Below are 10,838 nucleotides of genomic sequence, written 5' to 3'. Positions count from 1 at the left end.
ACACACACACTGCCCATAGATACAGAAGAGGTACCTGACACTTTGGAATTCAGGTTACAGACAGTTGTGGGCTGCCATGTGGTTGCCAGAATCAAACCAGGGTCCCCTGGAAGAGCAAGGAATGCTCTTAACTGCTGAGCCACTCGCTAACCCTTAGGGATGGAAATTATAAAAGTTGCAGTGCTGGGACAGAGTGCGAGGCAGAGAAAATGTTTTTATATTAAGTTAAAAGGAAAGCAGGAAGGTGGATTCTGATTCACTATGGCTAGTGTTATTGAGGTGTTGGTCCCCACAAGCTGGTGGCACTGTCTATTTTGGGAGGCTCTGAAAAGCTTATTATGGGGGAGGGGCGCAGCTAGAGGAACAGGAAGTATCACTGGGGGTGGATACTTGAGGATATATATCTGTGTGTCGAGACAGGGTTTCTTTGCTCTGGCTGTCCTGGAACTCATTATGTATACCGGGCTGGCCTCAACTCAGATCTGCCTGCCTCTATTTCCCGAATGCTGTTATTAAAGGCGTGTACCACCATTGCCCCTGGTCTGCTCTTACCATTCTCATCTTTTTATTTGCCTCAAGGTGAACAGCCTCCCCCTCTTCCGCACGCTCCAGTGCCATGATGGTTTCCCTCAATGGGCCCAGAAACCTGGAGCTAAGTGAGTGAAATCTCTGAAATCATGAGAAATCCCTCTCTATAGGTTGTTTTTGTCAGATATGCTGGTTACAGTGAGGCAAAGACTACCTAATACAGTGAATGTCCTTACAAAATGAGTAAGCGCCGGGCGGTGGTGGCGCACGCCTTTAATCCCAGCACTTGGGAGGCAGAGGCAGGCGGATTTCTGAGTTCGAGGCCAGCCTGGTCTACAAAGTGAGTTCCAGGACAGCCAGGGCTATACAGAGAAACCCTGTCTCGAAAAACCAAAAAAAAACAAAAACAAAAAACAAAAAACAAAAAGAGTAAGCTTAGACACAGAGACAGGTGAACACAGAAGGAAGACAATAAAAGTTCCTGGGAAAATAATCTACAGTTCTCAAAAGGAACAGACCAAAGGCTTGTGGGATTGCTCAGGCGATAAAGGAGCGTTCCACCAGGATGAATGGCCTGAGTTTGATCCCCGAGACCCATGTAATGAAGCAGACAGCATGCTTGTCCACACATGTATGCCACAGTGTAAGCCCTGATAACTACTATGGCCACTCAGGTAAACTGTCATAAATAATTCCTTCATGTAAGGACACTGAATTCTCCGGGTTGAATAGCATGTGTTTCATTTTGGAATTGACTAGTTTAGGATTATAGTTTATTTGGTTCTGAAAAAATTATTTTGTTTTTGTTTGCTTTTCTTTTATAATACTGTGAACTATACCCAGGGCCCTATTCTTGTTAGTTAAGAATCTCTCCCGCTGAATTATATCCCAAGCCCCAGGACTATATCAATGTATGCCTCACATGCTCCAGGATTTTCCTTCTCCTTTCTCAGTGCTGGCTCTCCTATGCAGGTGTCTCTGAGCTGTGCTCTTAGCCCATATTCATGACAGTAACCATGTTGACACCACAGTCTGAACGTGGTTAGGATGCCTGGTTTAGAGCACGTTCTCCTGTCTGCCCGCTCCTGCTGTCTCCCATCCTTGTGGGGGTGGTCTCTTCTGTAGGTATCATGAGGATGGTGCTGCAATTCATACATCACTTTGACTGATGTCATTCACGAATGGCTTAGCAACAGTCATGTCCAGGCATGTAGATGCATGTGGAAGGTAAACAGTAACCAAGTCATTGCTTTATGGACAACATCTTAGTGCATGGAAATATATAGGGTCGATATGTTTGTCATAGCATTATACTTCAGGCATTCTGTCTTCAAATTGCTATTTATTATTCTCAGAAACTTCCTGAATCCAGTTCTTTTTTACTTGAGACAGGGTCTTTCTAGGTATCCCAGGTTGGCCTCAGACTTGTGATTTTCCAACCTCAGCCTCCTTCCTAAGTACTGGGATAACATGTGTGTGTGCCATTATATAACTGGCCCTTTCCCTTCCCCACATCCCCAAGAATGCAATATAGGATACTTTTGTTTTTTTTTTGGTTTTCAAAAAGTGAACAAAAAGAGGCCTGGATGTAGCTCAGTGGTAGAGCACTTGCCTAGCTTGTGTGAGACCCCAGATTCACACACACACACACACACACACACACACACACACACACAGGAACAAGCATACAAAAATGGTTCATCAGCAGGGCCTTATGTTAGAAACAAAACAAAACACAATTTTCAAAAGTCTTGAAATCAAGTTGTGGGTTCATCTGCCCATCCTAGATAACTAACTATCAGGTCAGCCTTTCTAACAGAATCAACCTAAGAAGAATGAACTGTTGGGGGTGGGAGGTGGGATGGGGGAGTATAACAGCTTTGAGGAAAAATGTAACTAGAGATTGAAAACTCAATCCGTGGCTCTCGCTCTTTTGCCTGCTTGCCGTGTGGGACTGAACAACAGCTAGATCCTTGGACTTCCATTCACAGCTACGACTGAACCGTTGTTGGGAATTGGACTGCAGACTGTGTTGTGAAGTCTTTTGCATCTACTGTCAGTCCGACCAGAATGAAGAACCTTATGTAAGCATCACTAAGAAATGACAGATGCCAAAAATGGCCTTTCAGAGGAGGTCGAGAAAGAGGTTGGCCAGGCAGAAGGCAAGCTGTTTACCCACCGTTCTGCACTCAGCTGGGCATCAGTGATTCAGGCTTTCCTAGGCTCTGCCCCACAACTAACCCTACAACTGTATCTAACTGTCTTGGAGCAGAACATCACTCCTGGAAGATGTATGTTTTTTGTTTTGTTTGTTTTTTTGTTTGTTTGTTTGTTTTTGTTTTTGTTTTTGTTTTTTTGAGACAGGGTTTCTCTGTATAGCCCTGGCTGTCCTGGAACTCACTTTGTAGACCAGGCTGGCCTNGAACTCAGAAATCNGCCTGCCTCTGCCTCCNNANTGCTGGGATTAAAGGCGTGTGCCACCACGCCCCGCCTGGAAGATATATGTATGCATGTTTTTTTTGTTAAAAAAATTCTGCTTACATTTAGGGTTCAACTGAGAAGCAAAACAGTTTTTATTCAGGTAAAATCAGTTTATATGTGCATTTGTTCTGAGTCTGTGTTCCTTTTGCTAACCTAAAATCCCAGTGAATTAAAATAATAATGCTTCTTTTGGGGTGAGGAGGGTTTATAAATCTGTAGTTTTGCCCAGAGCTAAAACGGAAAGGTTCACTTACTCTAGTGTAGACCCAGCGAAGGGGGCTCAAATATGTGGGAGCTTTAAATCATCGAAGACTGATTTACTGACAGTTTTTGGGCCTCTTTTCTGTGTGGAAAGAGTTTAGACTTCCTTATAGCATGGTACTGCTTGCAAGTGTGAAACTGTCATCTTTTGTGACTTTGACTTAGGAATCATGGGAGCCTGCTCCATTTTAACTGGAAAGTTCATATTTTCTTTCTTCCCTCCCTCCCTGCCTCCCTGCCTCCCTCCCTCCCTCCCTGCCTCTCCCTCCCTCCCTCCTTCCCTCCCTCCCTCACTCCTTCCTTCCTTCCTTCCTTCCTTCCTTCCTTCTTTCCTTCTTTAAGTACAGTCTAATTCATAGAACAAATTCAATAGTTTTAATAAATTTAGTGTTGTGCCATGATAAATGTTACCTATCCTATTAGATTCTGAAACCTAGAAACATTTCATCATATCCAGAAGAAACCATGAACACATATATCTTGTCAGATTGTAAAAAATCAAAGAGAAAGAGTTCCCATAAGAGGAGGCTATAACCAGGTGTGCTTGGTGGCCTGCCTACAATTCCAGTTGTGGGAGGCTAAGACAGAATCTCCAGAGCAAGGTGGCTAGTAAGACTATATTGGTGAGCTCTGGCTTGGATTGAGAGATCTCATCTTAGTAAATAAGATAGAAGACGGATCAAGGGTGAGTCTAGATCTCAACTTCAGGCCTTTATGTTTGTGGCCACACAGGAGCACTGCAAACATTCACACGTGAAAATGATAAAAGATGAAAAGGACATATTCAGTAAGATGAACTGTTTCCTAATATGGGCATTTCTGCACTGGCTACCAGTGATATCATAAAGTATGTTGTAACAAAGTCCTCTCAAGGATAACTTCATAGGTGGGTGAGAAGGTTGGTTATTTGGAGAGCCTGGTACCAACCAGAGAGGGTCAGCTGAGCAAAAACCACCACACAAGCATCATGGCCAGGAAAAGGCAAAGGCGAAGAAGACGGAAAATAACCCGCTCCCAGAGAGCTGAGCTTCAATTTCCTGTTAGCCGTGTAGATCGTTTCCTTCGAGAGGGAAACTATTCTAGACGCCTGAGCTCTTCTGCTCCTGTATTCCTCGCAGGTGTGCTCGAGTACTTAACATCTAACATCCTTGAACTGGCTGGTGAGGTGGCCCACACCACTGGCAGGAAGCGCATAGCTCCAGAGCATGTGTGTCGTGTGGTACAGAACAACGAACAACTCCACCAACTCTTCAAACAAGGAGGCACATCAGTGTTTGAGCCACCAGAACCTGATGACAACTGATGATGCCTGGGTCTCAAGAGTCTGGAGGTTCACCGCACCTTCAGCCTCACCCAGCCCCAATGTCCTTCTGGCTGGGGGAGCTAATCAAACATGCTATTAAATAGCATCTAAATCGAACCCGTTGATCCTGGCTCCTTTTGTTTCTTCATTTTGAGCTAGAGGTTGCTATGAACCACCCAGGAGGGTGATGGTGGGTTTGAAGCTGTCATTAATGTGGGGAACTTGATTTCCAGAGGAAATTTCTAATAGGGATCATGTGGGCAGTAGTCTTGGTGGGAGGAGGTGGCGATGTATAAGCACTTTTGACCCGGTGGCAGTGGGAAGATTTGGCTAAGGTAGAGGGCAGAGAAGCTAACCTGGTAGTCTGTGAACCCACAAGGCCTTGGAAGGCCAAGAATTTGGCTTAGGCTTCCCAAGAACATTGGATTCCCAATGAGATGCTGCTAACTGGAGATGGGTGGATGAAGACATGGACTGTGGTAGGAAAAGCTTCCTTGGAGGTTAGGTCTCAGGGTAGAAGATGATGACTGTGGGGTGGGGGAGACCATGTGTGGCATAATGTTGGTGTTAGGTTCAAGGGTCAGGAGCCTTCCCTGAGCACTGAGCAATGATGGTGAAAACAGGAGAGAAAAGCTGGAAGAAGACCCCATGGGAAGACCAGCAGGCTCAACTAACTGGAGCCCCGAGATCTCTCAGATACTGAGCCACCAACCAGACAGCATACACTAGCTGGTCCGAGGCCCCAACACACATATAGCAGAGGACTGCCTGGTCTGGACTCAGTGAGAGAAGATGCACCTAACCCTTGAGAGACTTGGAGCCCCAAGGAGTAGTAGGGACATCTACTTGGAGACAGGAGAGGAGGTATAGGATGAGGAACAGTCAGAGGGCAGTACGAGAGGGTGATAACGACTGGACTGTAAAAAAAAGGATTAAAAAATAATAAAAATATGCAAAATAGAAAAAAGAAAAGAAAAGAAAAGAAAACTCAATCGTGTTGCATTTGAGATACTGAATGTGATTTGACTCTATAACACAATGGCCTGTAAATCCCCCAGCCATGGCCCATCTTAAAGCAGGGCGTTGCCAACAGTGTTGTCATTTGGCTACAATTTCACTGTGACTTCCCAGCTAATATGTCATCCATTTTTAAATAACATTTAACATGTTCATCTCCCTTTGACTGAGCACTTACAGCGAAATTGTTAGTGCTTATGGCTTGCTGTAGACAGCATTTATCCTGCCTCCCAGAGTCACTTTTATCAGTTGGGGGAGAAAAAACCCCACTATAGAATTTCTAGCCTTTTAGGCTAACATCTACTCTATTAACTCCCAAAGAGAAGGACCATACATAATCCCTCCTTTCTGCAGTCTATGCTTTTAGCTGAAGCATTCATTAATCATGGACGCTTTTCCTTTGCCTCACGAGAGAAACCAGTCTTGGAGTTTTAAAAATTTTGGTTTACAAAATGTGGGTTTTTTTCTTAAGAGTAGGCAGCAGTAGAGGTTGGAGACAGAAAAGGGGGTGAGTGGGTGGGCTCTGCTGGACTTTTTAAGTGAAAAACCTTGGGAACAAATGGGTCTTTTCTTTCCTGGGCTGAGTGATACTTCAAAGATCTTCTCTAGTAATAAATATGGGGGAAGGACTTTCTATTAACTCTTGCAGGTCAGAAGGGTACCATTTATTCCTGATGTACCAATGCACTTGAGCCATCCCTTTGGCCCTTGAACAACTGGTGTGCACAAGAAAGAGCTTAGTGTTTTAACCCACTGCAGGGGGAAATTTGGAGCACAATTAAGGCCTTTCTTTTTATGTGAGCTTTCTGTGAAATTCACAAGCAGTTATTAATTGGGCACAGTGGTGTAGCCTGTCATCCCAGCACTCAGGAGGCTGAAGTGCAGAGACCGGAGGTGATAAGTTCAAGGCAAGCCTGGGATATATGATGACCATGTCTCAAGAAACCAAAGTGGGGGTGGATGCTTGTTATTATCATTATTTTTATTGACATTGAAATAGGAGATATCCTTAATATATTTTATTTAGTAAATAACCACTCTCTTTTTCCTGAAAGGTAACCACTTAAACACAAAAAGATGCTCAGGAGAGAACAAGTTTCAAACAAAATTTAATTTTTCTTTTTTCACAAAAAGAGGAACATTATCACAGGGTCAGGAGGGCAGGCTGGGTGGTGCCAGCACTAGTTCAGCTAGTGACCATCTAAGTCATTTGCTTCTTCTCTTTCTTAAAATGATTTTTATTCATCAGTGTGTGTGTGTATGTGTGTGTGCGTGTGTGCATATGTGTATGTGTGTGTCTGTTTGACAGTCTGTCTGTCTGTCTGCATCTTTGTGTATATGTGTCTGTCATTCTGTCTCTCTGTGTATGCATGCCATAAGTGTTCAGGTGCCCAAAGAGGCCAGACTAGAGTATCTCCTCTCTAATAAAATTATAAGCCTCAGAAATAGTTTCAACTGGCATTGGAGAGAGAGAGAGAGAGAGAGAGAGAGAGAGAGAGAGAGAGCTCAGTGGTTAAGAGTATACACATACATATACACATATGTATGTGTATATGTATATGTATATGCATGTATTTCTAGTACTCTAGAGGCTAACATGGGAAGATCTTGAATTTGAAGTCAATCTAGGCCACATAGTTACTTAGTGAATCTATGTCTCAAAAACCAAAAACACAACAAAACTGGTGCTTTTGCTATATTGCAATGCTTAAATACTGGCCCCCAGTGCTTGGTTGCCCCTCAGGGACCAGAGAATCCACACTAGACCCAACTGATGCTATATAACCTTGCCTCCCAAGAAACCCCTGATTTGTGAATAAAGATGCCTACAACCTATAGCTGGGCAGGAGAGAGACAGGTGGGGTTTCCCCAGGCTTGGGGTTGGAGGGAGGAGACCATGAAGAGGAGGAGGAGGACAGAAGGTGAAGAGAGGAGAGACACCATGGAATAGAAGAGTTATGAAAACATGGCCATGAGGGGTTGGCAATTGGAGTCAAGAGCAGCCCAGATGGAACATGGCACATTATAATTTGGGGTTACTGATGGGGTAGTAGATTCTAATAGTTTAGAGGGTAGATATCCGCCCAGCTCTGGTGCATTAGAGACATATTATAAATATAATAGTTGTGTGTCTTTTATTTGGGAACCAAATGATGAAAGTCAGGGTAGAAACCCCCTATCTGAGATGAATAATTACCACAACACAAAACAAAGTAGAAAAACTCCAAAGCACACAAACTGCAACAATTAAGACTAGAGGGGGCTAATGCAAGACTTTAATCTCCCACTCAGGAGGTAGAGGTGGATCTCTGAGATGAGACTGGTCTACACAGTGAGTTCCAGGATATCTAGTACTACACAGAGAAACCCTGTCTTGAAAAACAAACCCCTGCTAACAAACAAACAAACAAACAAACAAACACAAAAACCAAAAACCAACCAACCAAACAAACACCCTACAATAATTAACAATCTTCTCCCCTGGAAAAGAAATGCTGTTAAGAAAAAAAATAATAAGGGGCTGGTGAAATGGCTCAGTGGGTAAGAGCACCAGACTGCTCTTCCGAAGGTCCAGAGTTCAAATCCCAGCAACCACATGGTGGCTCACAACCATCCGCAATGAGATGTGGCGACATATAATAAANAAANAAATCTTTAAAAAAAAAAAAAAAAAAGAAAAAAAATAAGAAATGGAAACAAAGATGCATTCATTCAGCTGTTAGTGGGAGTGTGTGTTAGTCCAGTCACTATGGAAATCAACAGGAAGAACCTTTAATAAACTAAAAATAGATCTACCACATAGCTCTAGCCCTTCTGACACTTTCCTAAAGGATTCAGGCCAATGTACCACAGAGTTACATGTACATCCATGTTTTATTACAACATTGTTCTCAACAGCCAAGATACGGAACCAGACTATGGATCAGTCAACAGATGTATGGTAAAAGAAAGTGCAGAATGTATACACTGTGGGTTATTCTACCCTAAAGAAGAATGAAAGCCATATCCCTTCTAGGAGAATGGATGGAACTGGGAATTGTTCTGCCAAACTGGAAGACAAGTGATACATGTTTTTCTCTCGTGTGCAATCTCTAAAAAGAAAACCAAACCAAAACATGACATGACAGTACAAGGAGGGGAGGGGGTCTGAAGGGGAGGTAAGAGGAGAGTCACTGAATGAAACAAAGGAGGACATGGCTGCTCCTGGGGATGGTTGACGATATGGTTTATAGTAGATTTGAGGGAGTAAACACCCAGAAGCATCTGGAAGAATCCAGACTGAATATGGCTAGTAAACTGAGCCAGGCCATGCGACAAGAAAACCAGGAGGGGAGATCAAGAGAGAAGAGATTGGAGCATATAAACTAAGAGCAGCCTAGAAGCAGAGCCAGTTGAGAGCCAAGAAGCCAAGAGACGGTGTGTCCAAAACAACTGAGCTAAATAGGGATAAGGCTTGGGGGTGTATGTGGGGGAAGCTCAGGCTCTGGAAGTGAAAGGTTTAGGGCAGGGGCAGGGTGAGAAGTGCTAGGAGGAGCCACAGGGACTGAGTGACATGGTTTCTTTGAAACCTACTATTTCAGCCATTTTGTAGATAAGGGGTGATATAATTACTTCCTGCTGAAACTGGGGCACTGTTGTGTAGTGGGCAGGAAGGCTGAAATGATGGGCAAAGGATGGAGAGAGAGAGGAGCGCAAGCTGAGGAACATCTTCTTCTCTCCCTGCACAGGTTGTGCCAGAATGCAGAGGCTCAGGCTGACTGGGGAATTCCTTCAGAAGCATTTAAGGCTGGGGTTTGGAGCAGTCTGCAGTTGATTGGAAACCTGTTGGGACAAATATAGACTAGGGACAGAAGGTGAAGTTCAGGAGTCTGGGGAAAATCTTTCTCTTGAGTGTACACTTGAAACTTCCATGCCCATAGTTCTGATAGTTAGGTGGGAGAGTCCCAGGACCAGGGGAGAGAGAGAGAGATCCCATCCTTAGAAACAGTAATAGGCATGCAGCTCAGGCTACTGATTGACAGGAGGACTGATCCAGAGTCCATTTGGCCTGTGAGAAGTGAATCAAAATTGGTTCCCTGAAACTTACTTTGAAAAATTTAAGTTTATAAAAAGAGACAAAAGTTTTAGATATATTAGCATTACCACTGTCTGTAATCTATACTGAAATCCATATTGTAGAAAAGGCTGGAGTCTCATGCTTTTTTCTATAGAAAAAGCTTGGGGATCCAAAAATGACTCTGGGTTAAAAGCATGAACATTTTTCCTATATATCCAGAGGGTTGGATATAGGGTTTAAATAAAGATATTTTTAAGTCTATACTTAAAAGACAACTGTGATAATTTGAATAAGTTTGGCCCCCACAGCCTCATGTGTTTGGATGCTTGGCCTATAGGCGGTGTGGCCTTGTTTGAGTTGATGTGGCCTTGTTGGAGGAAGTGTGTCACTGTGGGGGTGGCTTTGCAGTATCCTATGCTTAAGCTCTGCCCACCGTGGAATTCCAGTTCCTCCTTGATACCTTTGGATCAAGACTTGTAATACTCAGCTCCTCTCCAGCACCATGGCTGCTTGCACTCTGCCATGTTTCCCACCATGATGATAATGAATTAAACCTCTGTAACTGTAAGCCAGCTCCAATGAAATGTTTTCCTTTGTTAGAGTTGCATTGGTCATGGTCTCTTCACAGCAGTAGAACCCTAACTAAGACAACAACCAATGGAAATTAACAATTTTGAGTTTAATGGCTATGATAATAATAGCAGTAGTGGGCCAGATTAATATCTTATCAGAATTTGGTTGAGTAGCATTAAAACTCTGAGCTTTTGAAATTTTAATATAACAATAGCATAGAGAGGGAACATTTTTTTTTTTTTTTTTTTTGGTTTTTCGAGACAGGGTTTGAGATAGGGTATGATTGGTATACCCAGCTCTCTATTCTAAATTTCTTCAGCCCACAGCCTGGGCTGCTCCTACCCCAGTTGTCCTTCCCTGTATAATGCATCCATTTTGGCTACCTGGCCCTTTGCCTACCTTTTACTCTCCTGGATCTCCCCTCCCCCAACCCCTCCTCACATGGGTCATGTTCATTTGGACTCTTGCAGATGCCCCTGTCTCTAGCTAAGCTCTCCCTTTTATCTACAATAAATGTCTTCCACCATCTAGGAGTAGTCATGTCCTTCCTTTTTAATTTTTTTCATTTGGACTTATTGTTAGGGATCAGAGTATTAATTCCCCCCCCCCCCCCCCCCC

General features: G+C 43.5%; 1 protein-coding gene across 1 annotated transcript; it reads left to right on the top strand.

The window, feature by feature from the left end:
* Positions 1-4,158: 4,158 nt before the first annotated feature.
* On the top strand, positions 4,159-4,698 carry LOC110289846 (histone H2A-Bbd type 1). The gene has a single exon (XM_021156247.1). It carries the CDS (start codon positions 4,238-4,240, stop codon positions 4,571-4,573), a length of 336 nt encoding a protein of 111 aa, XP_021011906.1. The 5' UTR covers positions 4,159-4,237; the 3' UTR covers positions 4,574-4,698.
* The last annotated feature ends 6,140 nt before the right edge of the window (positions 4,699-10,838 follow it).

Source organism: Mus caroli, chromosome 2, assembly GCF_900094665.2.
Source record: "Mus caroli chromosome 2, CAROLI_EIJ_v1.1, whole genome shotgun sequence".
Lineage (NCBI taxonomy): Eukaryota > Metazoa > Chordata > Mammalia > Rodentia > Muridae > Mus > Mus caroli.
The sequence above is the reverse complement of the archived record's forward strand: the minus strand, read 5'-3'. Positions and strand labels throughout refer to the sequence as shown.

Excerpts from the sequence above, each read along its gene's own strand:
- LOC110289846 (XM_021156247.1), top strand. The coding sequence starts at position 4,238 with ATGGCCAGGAAAAGGCAAAGGCGAAGAAGACGGAAAATAACCCGCTCC.